Below are 16,001 nucleotides of genomic sequence, written 5' to 3'. Positions count from 1 at the left end.
TCCGGCTCCAGTAGGCAGCTGGAGGGCAGGGGACTTGTCTTTCCACATCCTGGCCCAAGCTGCACCCGGGTTGGGACACAAGCAGGTGTGGGTGGGAGCCCCAGGCTCGCTGGGTGAGCCCTGTATCTTCTTGGAGAAGGGGCACCCTTGGCAGGGCCGGCCAGCCAGCACCCTGCCGGCCTCCTGCTCGGCTGCAGGACCCACCTCCAGCAGGACATCCCACCCCGCGGCCACGGCCACCCATCTGCTTAAGGTGGACCAGCCCCCTCCCCACCCGGGGTGGGGTGGAGGGTCGCCCCCACTAAGTGTGGGCTGGGGGAATCTTGGTCAAGCTCTGAACCCAGGGCAAGCTGGCCTGGGCTGAGCTATCAGAGAAATGGACACAGAGGAGACCCTGGCCACATCAAGACCCCCTCAAGTGGTTGGCCTGTGCTGGGCAGGCCAGGCCATGCTGAAGGCCCAGTGCTGGTCCCAGTGTGGGGGCAGGAGATCCTCAGGAGAGCAGACCCCACCTGCAGTGACCCCCCAGGGCTGGGGGCAGCACACTTCAGCTAACAGGTGTCCCAGCCCCGTCAGGCCCTCGCTACTTGCCGCTGCTGCAGCCTAAGCACAGAAGCCCCAGAACCCCTCCTCCCACCACCACCAGCGGCACAGGCGAGCAGGGTGACACAAGCCCCTGACCCAAGGGAGAGCGGGCAAAAGGCAGGAGCCCAGCAGCCGGGCCCGGGATCTGAGGCCGAAGGGCAACGGCCCCCTTATCCAGTTTCACTGTGGCTCGTTACCCCTGCTCAGGCTTTGTCCAGAAATGTTGGATGGAGAGCTCTAGAAGTCAATCATTTTAAAGAACTGTGTGATGAGCACCTGCCATCAGCCACGTGCCGTGGACACTGCCCAGCTGGTTGCCAGCTGGAGTGGTGTTCCAGTAGTCCCAAGAGCCACAAGCGCTTCCTTGGTAAGTGAAGAGGTCAGAGTTCATGGCCGCTAAGACATCAATCCGGGGCTGAGGTGGCCAGTCTACTATGTTTCTAGTACAATGTTATTATGTCATTAAAGTGTATCAATAGGCACCACAGCACTTTAAAATACAGCGAGGGGGTTAAGCCACTGCCAGCACCTCACCAGATCAGGCCCTGGCTGCTCCACTTCCGGTCTTGCTGATGGGCCTGGGAAGGCAGCAGATGCTAGCCCAAGTCCTCAGCCCCTCACCCACATGGCAGACCCGGAAGAAGCTCCTGGCTTTGGCCTGGCTGTTCAGCCATTAGGGAGTGAACCGGGAGATGATCCCTCTGACTCTGCCTTTTAAATACATTTTATAAAACTTTTTGAAAAGCTGATGAAAAATGGAATTGAAATGTTTTGATAGGGGCCAGTGCTGGCATCCCATATGGGTGCCAGTTCAAGTCCCGGCTGCTCCACTTCTGATCCAGTTTCCTGCTCATGTGTCTGGGAAAGCAGACTGGTCCCTGCCACCCACGCAAAGGATCCAAACGAAGCTTCCTGGCCCAATCTTGGCCTTTGCGGCTATTTGGGGAGCAAGCCAGCAGATAAAAGATCCCCCTTTCTGCCTTTCAAATGTGTCCTTACCAAAAAGGGGGGGACCCCACCTGCACACACACGGGCTGGGGTTCAGGAGCACACGTGTGCTGTACCCTCTGCAGGGTCAACAAGCCACTTGCTGGCACGCAGCCTAGGACAGCAGGGTCCCCCAGCGGTGCCAGGGGGTTTCCTGAGATACTTCTCCCAGAGCAGACAGGAAGTCAGACACCCACGCTCTGCACTGACCATCCTGGCCAGGGCTCCCTTGAGGAAGACTGCTCTCACACCCATCAGCACCCATCGGCACCCACACTGCTGGCCACAACCAGGCCTTCAGAGTGTGTGCAGCCCAACGAGGCACCGCCTCTATCCCGGCATCCAACCTCGCCACACTCGGGCTCTGCATCCTGCACAGGAGGGCAGAGCGCCCCCTTGCTGAGGGCAACAGTAGTGACCCGTGAAGCCGGGGGCAGGGCTCTCAGGAGGGCCGCCCATTTGGTCACCGTCCAGGATGGGACAAACAGTGGCAAAGGGAAGGCGTGTCTGGTGGGTGTTAGTGGCAACAGCCAAAGAGGGGTGCCACTGAGATCCTCTTTGCCACTCCAGGGTGGGGTCATGGCTCTGCTCCCCCGAAGCCTTGGGCATGGATGCGGCTTCCTTGGAAAGCTGCCGCAGCACACCCCCACCCCTCCAGTTCAGCACAGGAGTTCTTTCCAGAGATCACAACCGGCTTTTCAACACAAGGGCTGCGGGCACGGCCCCGCACGACTGCTACTAGCCCGGCTGTGCCCTCTGTCGGGGCTAACCAACCCCACACCCAGCTTCCTAGCCCTCCGCAGCCCCAGCCCCGCCCGCCAGGCACCTGCTGGGGTGCGCATGCGGAGGGGGACCAGCTCGCAGCACAGGGGCCCCGCACACACGCAGCGCGGCCGTCCGCTCCAGGTTTCAAATGTGTCTTTTATTCACTATTTCTGATGCCTATAAATAAGTGTTTCCACTATGGAAAAGGAAGTTATCAGCACAGTACATGTTCATGACTGGGGAATGGACTGCTCAAGTTGGCTTCGAGAGGGCCAAAAACTGAAAAAATAAAACCACCTGAATGTTGAATTCAGTTCTTTATATAAAGTCCCTTGCAAAAACAAAACAGAAGTAAAACAAACCGTAAAAGAGGGGCAGGGCTTTAAAAAAACTGAAAGAGGCAGAAGGGACGGGAGGGGCGGGAGGGCGAGGCGCTCAGTGCTGCTCCCCGGCGGCCTCCGGGGCCTGCTCCTGCTCCGGCTCCGCGGGCTCCTCGCTCGCCCCCTGCACGGACAGAGACTGGAGCTTCTCGGCCACCTTCTCGGCGCTGTCGTTTGTGCCGGTTCCTGTGTGATGGTAACAGCGGGCACAGTGAGGACCCAGCGCGGCTCCCCTCCCCCGACAAGGCAGCTGAGCGCCGTGTCCCAGGGCAGCTGCATCACCCCCCACAGGTCGAGGTGTGGCCACAGCTCCCTGGCATGTTTCTCTGGCAGACGGAAAAAGCACCCGCCCGGGTGTGCGGCCGGGTGCAGAGTGAGCCTGCGAGGACCCCTGCCCCCCGCCCTGCCACGGGCAGCACCTGCCTGCTCACCTTTCTTTTCTCGCTCCTCGATCTCTTTCCTGCATTCTTCAAACTTTGTTTTGAATTTCTGTGCATCTGTGGAAGGAAGGAGACGGCTTCCTGAGGGGACACACGCTGCGTCGGGAGAGCGGGGCTCACAGAAGGTATCCCACAGCCATCTTGTTTGTTTAGGAAAGATTTGTTGATTGAATTGAAAAACAAAATGATTGAAGTACAGAGGGAGAGAGAAAGGGGTCCTTCATGGTTCACTCCAATTGGCCCCAGCAGCTGAGGCTGGGCCAGGCCAAAGCCAGGAGCCTGGACTTGTGTTCTGCTGCCCTCCCAGGCGCACGAGCAGGGATGGGGACCAGGAATGGAGTGACTGGGACTGGAGCTGGCAGGCCAAGACGGCGTGCCGGTATCACAACGGCAGCTTGGGAGTAAAGGGTGGCCTGCGCTCTGAGGCCAGTCCTGAGCTTCCCTCCGAACCAGAGCGACTGTCTCCTGAGGTCCCCGGACCCCACAGGCCGTACTGGCCAGGGCCTCCCTGCTGTGGCCCCATGCCCTTGCTGGAGAGCCCCGCTCCTGAGCTGGGCGGTGTTCGCTCAGCACCAGTCAGCCCTGGGGGACTGGGACCAGGCCATGGTGCCCACCAACATGGCAACTACCAGCCACAGCTCTGCATGATGCTGACCGGAAAGACCCGAGTGGAGAGGTCGGCCTGGGCCCATGGCTCTCCTGGAAGCCCAGGGGCATCTCAGGCACCCGACCCGCCCACACCCACGAGAGCAGGCACTAAGTGCAGGGTCGCAGGGTGCTCCCCGCCCAGGGCTGCAGGCTGACCCCAGCCCCCGGCACACACTCCCGGCTACAGCCAGCTCTCCCGCAGCGGCCAAGGGCACACGTGTGCTCTGCTCACTCTCAGCGTTGAGGAAACGGATGGCCAGCAGCTCCGGCTTCGGGCACTCGTCGGCGAAATCGGCGTGGGTGTTCCAGACCCAGGCACGGTCACTGCCTGCGTTCGGCTTCAACTCCATCATTGGCGTGACTGGGAGGGAAGACGCCTGTGAGGGTGGTGGGGCCACCAAGGCCAGCCCCGCTCCCCCGCCCGTTATCCAGGGACACCACCAGGTGACAAGGCCACTGGCAGCCCTGTTATAGATACTTCTGGCTCACACAGAAAGCCACCAGGCGCACCCTGGCAAGGCTCTGGAGGGGTGTGGGGATGAGGGAAGCCCCCTGGGGAAATGCGCAAACTGGGCTTGATGAGGATGAGGACCTGGCAGAGCCGGCTCCCAAGGAGGCAGGGACGGACACACGTGGTCCTCACACCTGTCCCCCTCCCCCCAGGGGCTCTGCAAACTGCCCACCACCCGGGGCACGGCCCAGCAAACACGGGCACTAGGAGGGACACCAAGGGACGTCCAGGAAGCGCACGGCTCCCAACAGGAGCAGCAGGGCCTGTGTGCAGTGGCACCGCAGACAGACAGCCGAGGCCACGCGGCTGCCTCCTCCCCAGCCCTGCAGCGGGACGTCCTGGGAGGCTGCCCACCCAGGAGGCACTGACAGCCCCCCTCCCCCGGCGGTGCGGCCCAGCCGCCTACTGTAGTGGTTGGCGCAGATCTTCAGGGTCTTGTCTCTCCTCATGAGCAGGCGGATGGTCCCCTTCTCCCTGTGCTTCAGGAGCTTCACGTCGCCCGTGCCGCGCTCCTTCCACTCCGGGAGGTCGTTCTCCGAGGCGAATCGGAAGAGCTTGGCCCGCCTGCGGGAGGAGCGCCCCGGTGAGTGCGCGCCCACGGGAGCACATGCAGGAGGCAGCACGGGCCGCTGGGCGCGCCATCAGCAGGCGCCCTCCCGCGTCGGGCACCAGTCCCCAGCTGCACCCGACAGAGGCGGGGGGACAGCATGGAAGCAGGCAAGGCCGAGGAGAGCCCCTACAGCAGGCCCAGTCCTCCCACCCAGCGGTGAGGAGGGGCAGCCAGGGACCCAGGTGCCCAGGACAGCAGGAGCGCCCCCCACCCCGTCCCTGGGCGCCTCACTGCAGGGAGGAGTCAGCCCTCCCACGGGCAGAGTCCTGGGGATGCCACTGCCCTCTGGGTCACCCTCAGCCCCCTTCCCCTTCCCTGCAGCGAGGGCCCAGAGTTCAGGGAACCAAACCTGAACATGCTCTTAGAGCAGCCTAGAGTGTGGGGGCGGGGGAGCCCCTCCCTTGCTTTCACTAAGGTGTAACAGCCTCAACTTCCGGCAGGTTGAGTGTGGGCGGCAACACCACGCCTGCCACCGCAGGCCCTCGCTGCCCCAGCCACGCCCACCCGTGAGGGCAGGTGCTCTGGGTCCACTGGAAACAGCAAGTGGGGACTCGCGGGCCCCGGGCTGCCCACGCAGTGCTGAGGACTGCACATGCCCCTAAATTCAACCTCCGGGAAGGCAGCGCCTGTGGGAGCTGCTTAAGGACACGGTCCCGAGGTGGCGTCAGTGACCGCACGGAGAGAGAGACCCTGGCCGGCCCTCGCCAGGCACCTAGACGCTGGCCCCTGCTCCCGCGGCCATGACAAACTCTGGAGTGTCCCCGTGACTAGGGGATACTGGGAGGTGGGGTGTCACACGGGAGATGTGTGCAGCTCAGCAGGCTGCGGAGTGAGTAGGTCAATTCCAGGCCGTCCAGTCCTGGTCTGCTCAACTCAGGCCAAGCGCCTGACACCCACACGAAAAACCGGCTTCATGGGGGTGGGCCCGGGCCAGCGGGCTGAGCCGAGACCCGGGGCGCTGCCGGTTCGAATCCCCGCTACTCCGCATTTGCAATCTAGCTTCCTGCTTGTGCACCTGGGAGGCGATGGGTCCCAACCAGGGGAGGGACGGCAGCTCTCTCCCCTCCCCGCCTTTCCTTTTGGCTGCCACGCAGCGAGCCTTCAGACAACAGCCCCTGGGCAACGCGGGGGCCCGCTTACATTTTAAAAAGTTCCTCCTCATCTTCCTCCAGCGTCTTGATTTCTTGCTCGGGAAGAGAGACTATTGGCTCAAACTGGGGGTCGTGGTTGGACTCGTCCGCATTCTCCGTGGAGGTGTCGTGGTCCTCGTGACTGTCCTGCAGAGAGAGGCCACGACAGGTGACACTGCCGCCGGCACACCTGGCCCACAGCCGAGGCCCACCACCAGGCGGCCAGACCCCGGGACATCAACCCCATTGCCCGAGGCTGGGGCTCCCGAAACGAGGCCTGGGAAGAACCCGAGCGTGCGAAGATCAAAGCGCACAAGGAGTCGGGCCTCCAAATCAGCCTTCCCCGGGACCTCTCAGTTTTTTTACAGCTTGGGAAAATCCCTGTAAGGCTGCCGGCGTTTATATGACATTCGTAAATCTACTCCCAGTAATTTTATCAGGAGTCGGAGTTGATAGGGTGATAAGAGAAAAATCATCCAAAGGAGAAGCCATAAAACTCTTATCCAATCAGGGCAGCTCCCAGTCTCACAGGCACGTGCCTGGGTGAACCAAAAGCCCATTAAAAAAAAAAATGAAAAAGAAAGAAAAAAAAAAAAACACCGAGATCCACGAGCAGCCCCAAGCCGGAAAAGAGAACACCTTTCTGTTGCCCCTCCCTCGGATCCACGGCACTGCGGCTACGCTGCGGCCCGCAGGGAACACGCACAAAAGCCGCCCCCGCCCTGGGTCCCCCAGCCCCGCGTCCCCGCCGCACGCAAGCTTCCGCCCCGGAGGCGGGCGGCGGTTGCAGCCGCCAGCACGGAATGAATGAAGGGCTGCGTGGGCGACAGACACGAGCGTAGTGGGAAGCCCGCAAGCGGGCCCAGCCGGAACACACCGCCGGCCGCCGGCCCGGCTGCGGGGCCGCTCCGCTCGGCGATGGCCGCTCCCCGGCCCACCCCAAGGTCACGCGGGGCGCTCCGCAGACCCTGGGCCCGGCCCCCGCAGGCCCCGAAGCCCCCTCCGGGCCCCGCAGGCCCCGCAGCCCCCTCAGGGCCCCGCGCACGCCCCGACCCCCGAAAGCCCCGCGGGCGCCGAGCCCGCAGGCCGGCGGGGGTTGGCGGCGGCGGCGCGGGCCGCCCACGTGGCCGCCGACAGCGGCCCCGGCCCCCGCCCGCCCGCCCTGCCCCCGCCCGGGTCTGGCCGCACCTTGGTGGCCGCCATGGGGGCGCGGCGGCGGCGGCGGCTCGGCTGGCTCGGGCGTCGCTGACTCCGCGGCCTCTCGGCGGCTTGGTCTGAGCTCTCTCCCTCCGCGTCTGGCGCCGGCGCCTCCCGCCCGCCTTCCCTCCGCCCCGCGACCCGAACCCCGACCCCTGACCCCGGCGGCGGGAAACGCGCCGCGATTCAAAACCAGCGCAGCTTTATTGGCTCAGGCGGCGGACACTCTCATTGTCCGGCCCGCCCCGCACTTCCCGCCAAAACGCCCGCGGCGCATGCCTGGCCCACCCGTCAGCCGGAGAGAAAGAGCGAGCGAGCGAGCGAGCAAGCGAGCGCGCACTCCCGGCGGCCCCCGCGCGCATTTCCGCCCCGGGCCGCGCGCGCGCCCCCGGCGCCCGAGCGAGTGGCCAGAAATCGGGGCCGGCGCGTGGCGATGACGTCGCCGGAAGTCGGGGCCATAGAGACTTGCCGCCTCGGCGGCGCTCGCTGGCGGACTGGAGAGCGGCCACGGGGAGGCAAGTGACCGTCGCGGGCCCCTGGCGGGCGGGCGGGCGGACAGTGCAGCCCCGTGGCGGAAACCCGGCCTTGACCACCCGGGGTTCGAATCCCGCCCGTACCCGAGGTGGGTGCCCGTGAGTGTGCGGTGACCTCGTGGCGCCGGGCTTGCTTTCTGAGCGCCTGCCCTGTTGACAGGCCCGAGACTAGGCGTCGAGGCGGTTCACGTGGGACCCCCCCCCCCGACGGTGTAGGCATCTGAGGCCCACGACCATGAGCGACAAGCCCGAAAACGAAGTAAAGTGCAAGGAAGGGTGGGAGGAACTGGGCGTTAGAGCGGGTGGCATGGTGGGGGGGAGGGCGTGGCGGGGAAGATGGGATTGGGCTCCCGGGAGCTAGTGGCGCTGGGCTGTGGGGTCGCGTGCAGGAACGGAGGTCTTGGGTGCAGGGATGGGTCCAGCCTCGGGTCCAGCCCTTGCCTGCCCCGACGCAGAGCCCGGAGGCCCTGGATGGCTGCGGCCAGGACAGCAGCAGAGCCCCTGCAGCCCCCCGGGAAGGGGAGGAGGAGGAGGAGGAAGGCCCTCAGCCTGGCCTGTACAGCTACATCCGGGCTGACCTGTTCACGTCCGAGATCTTCAAGCTGGAGCTGCAGAACGTGCCTCGCCACGCCAGCTTCAGCGACGTCCGGCGCTTCCTGGGCCGCTTCGGCCTGCAGCCGCACAAGACCAAGCTTTTCGGGCAGCCGCCGTGCGCCTTCGTGACGTTCCGCAGCGCCGCCGAGCGCGACAAGGCCCTGCGCGTGCTGCACGGCGCCCTGTGGAAAGGCCGGCCGCTCAGCGTGCGCCTGGCCCGGCCCAAGGCCGACCCCATGGCCAGGAAGAAGCGGCAGCGGGAGGAAGGCGAGGGGGAGGCGCCAGTGGCCGCGCAGGTGGCCGACGTGGTGACCCCGCTGTGGACGGTGCCCTACGCCGAGCAGCTGGAGCGCAAGCGGCTGGAGTGCGAGCAGGTGCTGCAGAAGCTGGCCAAGTGAGTGGGCTCCCGGTCCCCGCGGCCGCCGCGCACTGGGCAGGGCACCTGCCAAGGGGGCCTCGCAGCCATCAGGGGACAGAGAGGGGCGGCGGGCTGCGTCTGACCACGGGCCGCCGCCCTCCGCCCTCCGCCCGCAGGGAGATTGGGAACACCAACCACGCCCTGCTGCCCTGGCTGCTGTCACAGAGGCACAAGCACCACAAGGCCTGCTGCCCCCTGGAGGGGGTCCGGCCGTCGCCCCAGCAGGTCAGGCTGTGCTCGCCTGCGCCCCTGCTTTGGCCGGCGCCTGTGGGGGCCCCCCCACCCCGGGGCCTGTGGAGCCGCCAGCTGGGGTGACTGCTGGCCCCTCCCCGCAGACCGAGTACCGGAACAAGTGTGAGTTCCTGGTGGGCGTCGGCGTGGACGGGCAGGACAACACCGTCGGCTGCCGGCTCGGCAAGTACAAGGGCGGGACGTGTGCCGTGGCCGCCCCCTTCGACACCGTGCACATCCCCGAGGCCACCAAGCGGGTGGTGAAGGCCTTCCAGGAGTTCATCCGGTGAGGCCACACCCCTGACCCTGGGGCAGCCTGGGAGCAGCGGGCATGTGGTGTGGTCAGGCGGGGGAGAGAGCAGGGAGCCCGACGAGCAGACACTGGGCACTGAGCGCCCGGCGTGGCTCCCACAGGTGCACCCCCTACTCAGCATACGACCCCGAGACATACACGGGCCACTGGAGGCAGCTGACCGTGCGCACCAGCCGCCGGGGCCAGGCCATGGCCATCGCCTACTTCCACCCCCAGGTCTCAGGCTGGTGGCCCTGTGGTGTCAGGGGTTGGGGGAGAAGGGGTCTGGTCTTGTGTGTCCTTGGCACAGCCTGAGCCTGGGCCTCCCCCCGCCCCTGCCCTGTCTCCAGAAGCTGAGCCCCGAGGAGCTGGCGGAGCTGAAGGCCTCCCTGGCGCGCCACTTCACGGAGGGCCCGGGCCAGGCCAGCGGGGTCACCTGCCTCTACTTCGCGGAGGAGGGGCAGCGGTGAGGGGCCCAGGTCGGGGAGGTGCAGGGCTGGCCCGTGTGGGGGAGGGCGGTCTCGGGACGCTGATGCGGGCCTCCCCCTCCCCACTCACAGGAAGACCCCCAGCCAGGAGGGCTTGCCCCTGGAGCACGTGGCCGGGGACCGGTTCATCTACGAGGACGTGCTCGGCCTGACCTTCCGCATCTCCCCGCACGCCTTCTTCCAGGTAGACGGAGCTCCCGGTGGGCCTGAGGCCTCGCGGAGGGAGGGCTGAGGCCAGGGGGTCTTGGTGGCCTTTGGGCTGGGGGAAGTCTCCTGCATGCTCTTGCTGCCGTAGGAAGCCGTGGGGACAGCGGACGGGCTGCCCCCCAGGCACGGCTTTGGTCCCTGAAGCCAGGGGGCTGGGTGAGGTTACTGCCTCCTGCAGATCCGGGGGCAGGAAGAGGGCCCGAGTGACGGCAGGAGAGCCAGGCCACCGCTGACGTCCCAGCTGCTGTCCTGCAGGTGAACACAGCCGCAGCCGAGGTGCTGTACACGGTCATCCAGGAGTGGGCTCAGCTGGACGCGGGGAGCACGGTGTTGGACGTGTGCTGTGGCACTGGCACCATCGGCCTGGCCCTGGCCCGGGTGAGCCCTCCCATCCAGCGAGCCCCACCTCCGAGGCCACCTGGCCCCCACTGCCCTGGGCCTCTCCCCTCCGAGCTATCGTCACTGGCGCCGTCTCTTTGCAGAAGGTGAAGCGGGTCATCGGGATCGAGATGAGCCAGGAGGCCGTGGAGGACGCCCGGGTGAACGCCTGTGCCAATGGTGAGAGTGGCAGGCCCCGGCACGGGCGGGCGGGCAGGGAAGGGGCGTCAGGGCCCGCTGACAGGGCTGGGGGCCCTCTGCAGAGCTCAGCAACGTGGAGTTCCACTGCGGGAGGGCCGAGGACCTGGTGCCCGCCCTGGTGAGCAGACTGGCCTCCCAGCAGCTTGTGGCCATCCTGGATCCACCCCGCGCCGGCCTACGTGAGTGGGTGCCGAGGGAGGTGACGCCGGGCAGAGGCCAGGCTGTGGGCATGGGTCTGGGCCCTGGGGACCCAGCCCACACCCCTGTTCCTCAGATTCCAAGGTGATCCTGGCAGTCCGCAGAGCTGAGAGCCTCCGGCGGCTCCTCTACGTCTCATGCAATCCCCGGGCGGCCATGAGCAACTTCGTGGAGTAAGTGCTGGACAGGGGCTGGGGCGCAGGCCCTCTCCCACCCTGGGAGCTGACCGTGGCGCCTCCCTCCACAGCCTCTGCAGAGCCCCGTCTAACCGGGTGAAGGGGACACCCTTTCGGCCGGTGAAGGCCGTGGCCGTGGACCTGTTCCCGCAGACCCCGCACTGTGAGATGCTCATCCTGTTCGAGAGGGTGGAGCAGGAGCACCCCAACGGCACAGGGCCCCTGGAGCACCGGGACCCTCCAGCCCCACCCCCACCTGGGCCCCCAGAGGACCCCCCAGAGAGCTGTGCCCCAGGATGCCCAGGGGCAAGCAGCCAGGAGGTGTGAGACCAGCAGGCACGTGGCTGTGGCCCCTGCAGCCTGCCTGTCCCCACCCCAAGTCTTCTGGAGCAGTACCTAGGTTGGGAGGGCCAGAATAAACGACTGCTGGGAGCCCCCAGGCCCCCCGGACTGTCTGGAAGCCTCGGTCCCCAGGCCCTCGCTGCCAAGCCTGACCATAGCAAGACTGCGCCCAGAGGGAGGACAGTGCAGAGCTCACCAGGAGACCAGTCCAGGCTCCACCCTGGGGCACCTAGCCTGTGGGAGGGGGCCTAGACAGGCCCAGTGCACAAGCCCCAGCCTCCCGTAGGCAGAAGAAAACAATACAGCCATTCCCTCTTGGACAGTTTGCTTTATGCTTCAGACAACCAGGGCTCAGCCTTACAGCCATGGCCAGCATCCACACATCAGCACTGGCATCCGTCGGGGCCCCCGCGGCACGGCTGTGCACGCGCAGGACTCGACCCACACGTGGTGGCTGTGAGGACCCCGGCTGTGCTGGGGCCACGGTGAGGCTCACTGGCCTCTAGGGAAACACAAGTGCACAAAGCTTTGGTTCGCGGGGGTGCATCTGGCTGCTCTAAGGGCAACAGTCACGGCCAACTGACTTGAAGCTGCAGACAGGAAGCGGGACGGAGGCAAGCGTGTGATTATAGCCACTTGACTGGGAGGGTTTCTTCTCTGCAGACCAACACAGAAGCCGACCTCGGTCACAAAGGTGGGACAGGAAGGAAATGCTGAGGGTGGCCCCCGGCCAGCATCCTAGCAACAAGCGCCGTCCACAGTCCTTGGGGGTGTGGTGAGACGGACACAGGGTGCACAGCCTGACACTGGACTCCTGCATCTAATGGTGCCCACAGCACATGGGCCTGGATCGGAGCTGCAAATGGAGCTGACCATCAGCCACTGTTGCAAGGGTCCTGAGGCTCAGACAGGCCCTCACCTGTACCCCACACCAGAACCAGTGAGCACGGGTCCTGGCTGTAGTCACAGGAGGCAGGACAGCGGCTGCCACTCACAGCCAGCTCTGGATCCAGAACGGACTGCACCTGAGGCCCACTTCCTGTTTACACACCTCCACTTGCTAAAATGCATGATTCCAAATCTACCTTTCTACTCTCTCTGTAAAAGTTTCTCTCCAAATGCTAAAATATCATAAAAGCTTTAAAAATTGATGAGAGCACAGGTGGACCTGACTGTGCAAAAACTCTTGTAAAAAACTGGTACCAGTGGCCAGGGAGAGTGGCCTTGGTGTCCAGGCAGGTGGCCTGCAGGGCATTAGGACTGGACCGGAAAATCAGACCACAGCCCAGCGGCACCCCGGCCAGCAAGCAGCTATTGTCCTGGCTGGCTGGAGCCCTGCAGTTTGCCTGTGATCTCTGAAAAACAGTTCTGAGGCTAAAATTGTGTTTATTTTACACCAAGATGGTCTTAGGTGCTCCTTTCAATTGCTGGGACTTTTTCAGAGAAAAGGGGCAAATACAGGAGGCGGGCAGGGGACAGGTGCTGTGGGTGCCGTCAGACCAGGTCCCTGGCACTGGCTCCGCAGGAGCTGGGGGCACAGGCCAGCCGGCACTGTGGGCCAGCCACAGGGCGTAGCCGCCTGCTCTCATGTCATCTGGCATCCGGGTCTCTGGTGTAAGTACTACATACTAAAATTCATGAAGTCGTTCATAAAAACAGTCTGTAGCAGGCAGGCACAGCAGGGTCTACGGCTGCCTGGGAGCCATCAGCTTCCACGTGTAGTCACTTTGAGTTGATCCTGAAGCAGCCTCCAGGGAAGAGCTGCGGCTGGTGTGCACCAGAGCCCCCACCATCTGGCCCAGGCGTCAGCACACCGGCCACGGTGGAGGACGCAGGCTGGCAGCCAGATGCTGCAGAGAGGCCGGTGGTCTCCCTGGGAGTGCAGCTGGCAGGCCCTGTCCTGGCCCACGCCGCTGCCTCACACGTCCACAGTGCACAGGGGCTCACCGCCAGGCTGAGCAGACGCCACGATCGACATCTTGGGCTTCTTCCGAGTCTCCTCCTGGAAGGACAACAAAGGTTAGGGAAGCCAAGGAAGGCTTGGCCAGAGGGACGCTCGGCCGGGGACCAGGAGGCCTGCAGGCCAGAGGGCACGGGGCTGTGAGGCCAGCCAGGCCGGGGGGAGAGCTGAGCAACAGGCCAGGCTGCCGCAGCGCATCACACGCCTGCCGCAGCCAGAAGTGCAGTGGGCCAGCACGGCTCCCAGGTCCCGTCAGCCCTCCCCTCCAGCCAGGGCCATTTCCTCTCCTGGGACAGGCTGGCCAGCCCTGCTAGCTCTAGCTAGACAAGGACCACACCCACCACAGGGTGGGCAGGGCTAAGGCCACAGCTACAGGCCAGACGCTCCGGGCCCCTAAGGCCCAGAGGCAGGGTCGTGTATGACCACCCAAAATAGAGCCTGGGGACAGAGCCCTCTCTGGGGTGGGTGTCCAAAGTGGCTTTTCCCGGAACCCAGTCCTGCTCCCCAAGCCCTGCAAACTCCCACGGGCCTGGCCTCTCAGCCCTGGCACCGCGTCAGGACAGAGGCCACCCCACCCCGCAGGCTGGCCTGCCAGCGCTCTAGCTAAAGCAGGGATTCTCTAGACGTAGTCATCCGTGCTGAAGCTCAGAGAGGAGCGCCTCTCGCCTCATCTGGAGGGGGTTCCAGGCGTGGGGGCCGGGGGCAGCGCGCACCCGCTCCTCAGCCAGCCTCTTCATCTCCTCCTGGAGCTTGCTCAGGATGTGCAGGTTGGGCTTGTTCTTCTTGGCGTACTGCTGCAGCTCGATCACGCTCTTGTCCGAGGTCTCCTGGGGAGCACAGGCCTTGCTCTCGGGACTGCAGGGCAGCACAGTGTCCCACGACTCCAGCGCGCCTCCAGAACTGACCACCGCACGGCCACAGCCAGCGGGGCAGGGGTGCTCCCACCGCGGCCCAGCTCTGCTCGGCCCCTTCCTGTCTTGCCATGAGCCACCCCCAGGGGTCCCACGGCCACCCAGAGCGCGGCGGGGCACAGCACTTCTCCCCCGTGGGTGGAAGCCAGGCTTGCTCCCCTTCCCTCGGGCTCAGGCGGGAGAACGCTCAGCACAGGCGGCAGCTCTGTCTACACTGCCCCTCACTTCCCACAGCCCCCTGACGGGCCTGGCGGCCCACAGCCACCCCTCCAGCACCCCTAGCACCCCTCCTCCTGTGGGGATGCCAGTCAGCCGAGGCTGGGGAAACACGACAGCACACACACGGCTCCCAGTGCTCCCTGCCACCCCTCGGTGTGGGCACTGGTTTACGTGGCAAAAACAGGAGGGACAAGACAGGTGACAGACCCTTCAGCTAAAGGCCACAGGCTCAGCCCTGACCCCTGGGGTCCCTCAGGGAAGCTCAGTGCAGCCCTCTGTGGCAGGGGGGGAGGGTCTGGCTCCCACCAGCGTCTCCTGCCATCTCTGCACGGCCCGGCAGCACTCACACTCGGGAAACGACCCCGGGCCTGGCATGGAGCGCTCTGGGGCAGCTCTGGGGCAGGCGGAGCCGGGGCAGAGCCGCAGTCCTCACGCCTGTCCAGGGAGGGGCTGTCACCTGCTTGACCATCTTGCTGCTCTCGCGGCCGTACATGCGCAGTAAGGAGCCCCAGTTCTTGACGTGTGGGTGCAGCAGCTGCAGGATCTTCTGGGAGGCCAGCTGCTTGCCAACTCTCTTGTTCTTGCCTGTGAGAGAGCATGCGTGGAGAGGGCGTCCCGTGCGCCTGGCCAGCACTGCGCAGGCGGCCGGAGCCTGCTACAGGAGGGCCTAGGCGCCCTGCCACCACGCTGGGCACCTGAGCCTTGTGGCTTCGGCGATGGGGCCTCCCACCCTCCACCAGCCCACAGCAGCAGCACCACCCGGGGGCACGGGGGTGCCACTGGGCTAAGGGGGGACACCAGATGCTGCCCAGACGAGGGACAGCAAGGTCGGCCAAGGCGCTCGCCCAGCCTGCCCACTCAGCGGGGAAGCCCAGGGCGCGCAGGGCCACGTGTGGCCAGACGGTTTCCCAGGGCCTTCTCACTGGCACAAAACTGCTCTGGGCCGTACGGGTATCCAACAAAGGTAAGTTTCAGACACAGGAGCCCAGAGACCAAATTGTGGAGGGCAGGTGAGGGGCAGGCGTGGTGCAGAACCCCTGCCTGCAGTGCTGGGAGACTGGCCTCCCCTCCTGCCACAGGGCACAGGCCGCACAGGCGTAGGCGCCACACTGCTACAGCTGGGGAGAGGGCCAGGGCAGTGGCGGGGCAGAGCCAGGGAGCCCGCGCGGGGAGCGGGAGCGGGGTCCTTACACCACCCGCGCACTGTGTGCTTGCCGCACGCCATGACGTATTCGCTCTTCTGGTTTTTCCCAGGAACCACCTCGAACTTGATGGATGTGTCCCCCATTCCATGGTTTCTACGAGAGCCAAGACAAGGTGGCATGGAGCGGCGAGCAGAGAACGGGACTCCTGGGAGGGCTGCTCGGGGACGCTCCCCACCTGCTTCGCGGCGGGCGGGGGCGCCTCCATCCTCCCCACGCAATTCCACGGGCTCCGCCCAGGAGGAAGAGCCGGGAGCTCCTGCCCTACCTTTTAAGGCACTCGTGGAGGATCTGATACGGAGACAACAGCCCAGCCTTGCTGGTCAGCTCGTAGACCCGCGAGTCCTCGATACTGATGTGGTTAAAGTACTGCAACACCAAACGGATGCTGTGAGTCC

The 16,001-nt window shown here is 65.2% G+C and overlaps 3 protein-coding genes and 1 non-coding gene across 9 annotated transcripts in view; 1 reads left to right on the top strand and 3 right to left on the bottom strand.

Annotated features, from left to right (window-relative positions):
- Positions 1 to 2,473: 2,473 nt before the first annotated feature.
- RANBP1 (RAN binding protein 1) lies at positions 2,474 to 7,380 on the bottom strand. Of its 2 annotated transcripts, none has more exons than XM_051837238.2 (6): positions 7,245 to 7,380; positions 6,067 to 6,203; positions 4,723 to 4,880; positions 4,038 to 4,166; positions 3,149 to 3,214; positions 2,474 to 2,903 (listed from the first exon to the last, which is right to left on the bottom strand). In XM_051837238.2, exons 1-6 carry the CDS (start codon positions 7,257 to 7,259, stop codon positions 2,773 to 2,775), a joined length of 636 nt encoding a protein of 211 aa, XP_051693198.1. In that variant the 5' UTR covers positions 7,260 to 7,380; the 3' UTR covers positions 2,474 to 2,772. The 2 variants fall into 2 exon arrangements, with proteins under 2 accessions (XP_051693198.1, XP_051693200.1); XM_051837240.2 differs by lacking the exon at positions 7,245 to 7,380 and adding an exon at positions 6,696 to 6,978.
- LOC127488360 (small nucleolar RNA SNORA77) lies at positions 2,973 to 3,100 on the bottom strand. The gene has a single exon (XR_007916034.1). It is a non-coding gene; the product is annotated as a small nucleolar RNA SNORA77 (small nucleolar RNA).
- Positions 7,381 to 7,633: 253 nt separating the features above from the next.
- TRMT2A (tRNA methyltransferase 2 homolog A) lies at positions 7,634 to 12,470 on the top strand. Of its 2 annotated transcripts, none has more exons than XM_051837223.2 (13): positions 7,634 to 7,768; positions 7,947 to 8,045; positions 8,242 to 8,774; positions 8,915 to 9,023; positions 9,134 to 9,315; positions 9,444 to 9,558; positions 9,672 to 9,787; positions 9,882 to 9,993; positions 10,272 to 10,394; positions 10,499 to 10,574; positions 10,658 to 10,774; positions 10,870 to 10,966; positions 11,041 to 12,470. In XM_051837223.2, the coding sequence occupies exons 2-13, from the start codon at positions 8,022 to 8,024 to the stop codon at positions 11,294 to 11,296; spliced, it is 1,860 nt and encodes a 619-aa protein (XP_051693183.1). In that variant the 5' UTR covers positions 7,634 to 7,768; positions 7,947 to 8,021; the 3' UTR covers positions 11,297 to 12,470. The 2 variants fall into 2 exon arrangements, with proteins under 2 accessions (XP_051693183.1, XP_051693184.1); XM_051837224.2 differs by having other exon boundaries at positions 7,742 to 7,875.
- Positions 11,620 to 16,001, bottom strand: part of DGCR8 (DGCR8 microprocessor complex subunit) — a 27,687-nt gene continuing 23,305 nt past the window's right edge. For 3 of the 4 annotated variants that reach the window (XM_070065881.1, XM_070065882.1, XM_070065883.1), the window contains exons 10-14: positions 15,872 to 15,972; positions 15,593 to 15,699; positions 14,859 to 14,986; positions 13,985 to 14,098; positions 11,620 to 13,313 (exon numbers count right to left, since the gene is read on the bottom strand). In XM_070065881.1, coding sequence (XP_069921982.1) covers positions 13,230 to 13,313; positions 13,985 to 14,098; positions 14,859 to 14,986; positions 15,593 to 15,699; positions 15,872 to 15,972 — 534 coding nt within the window. In that variant the 3' untranslated portion in view covers positions 11,620 to 13,229. The remainder of the gene's footprint in view (positions 13,314 to 13,984; positions 14,099 to 14,858; positions 14,987 to 15,592; positions 15,700 to 15,871; positions 15,973 to 16,001) is intronic. The other variant, XM_070065884.1, reaches the window with a different exon arrangement.

The sequence above is a fragment of the Oryctolagus cuniculus genome, chromosome 21 (assembly GCF_964237555.1).
Source record: "Oryctolagus cuniculus chromosome 21, mOryCun1.1, whole genome shotgun sequence".
NCBI classification, from domain to species: Eukaryota; Metazoa; Chordata; class Mammalia; order Lagomorpha; family Leporidae; genus Oryctolagus; species Oryctolagus cuniculus.
Note: the sequence above shows the minus strand (reverse complement) of the source record. Positions and strands in the feature narration are given on the sequence as shown.

Bases quoted from the DNA above. Each gene is read 5' to 3' on its own strand.
- RANBP1 (XM_051837238.2), bottom strand. The intron at 4,881-6,066 runs GTAAGCGGGCCC...CTCCTCCCGCAG, and splicing joins GAGGAGGAACTTTTTAAAAT to GCGGGCCAAGCTCTTCCGAT. The intron at 2,904-3,148 runs GTGAGCAGGCAG...ACCATCACACAG, and splicing joins CGAGGAGCGAGAAAAGAAAG to GAACCGGCACAAACGACAGC.
- TRMT2A (XM_051837223.2), top strand. From the start codon at position 8,022: ATGAGCGACAAGCCCGAAAACGAA. The intron at 8,775-8,914 runs GTGAGTGGGCTC...CTCCGCCCGCAG, and splicing joins GTGCTGCAGAAGCTGGCCAA to GGAGATTGGGAACACCAACC. The intron at 10,967-11,040 runs GTAAGTGCTGGA...CTCCCTCCACAG, and splicing joins GCCATGAGCAACTTCGTGGA to CCTCTGCAGAGCCCCGTCTA.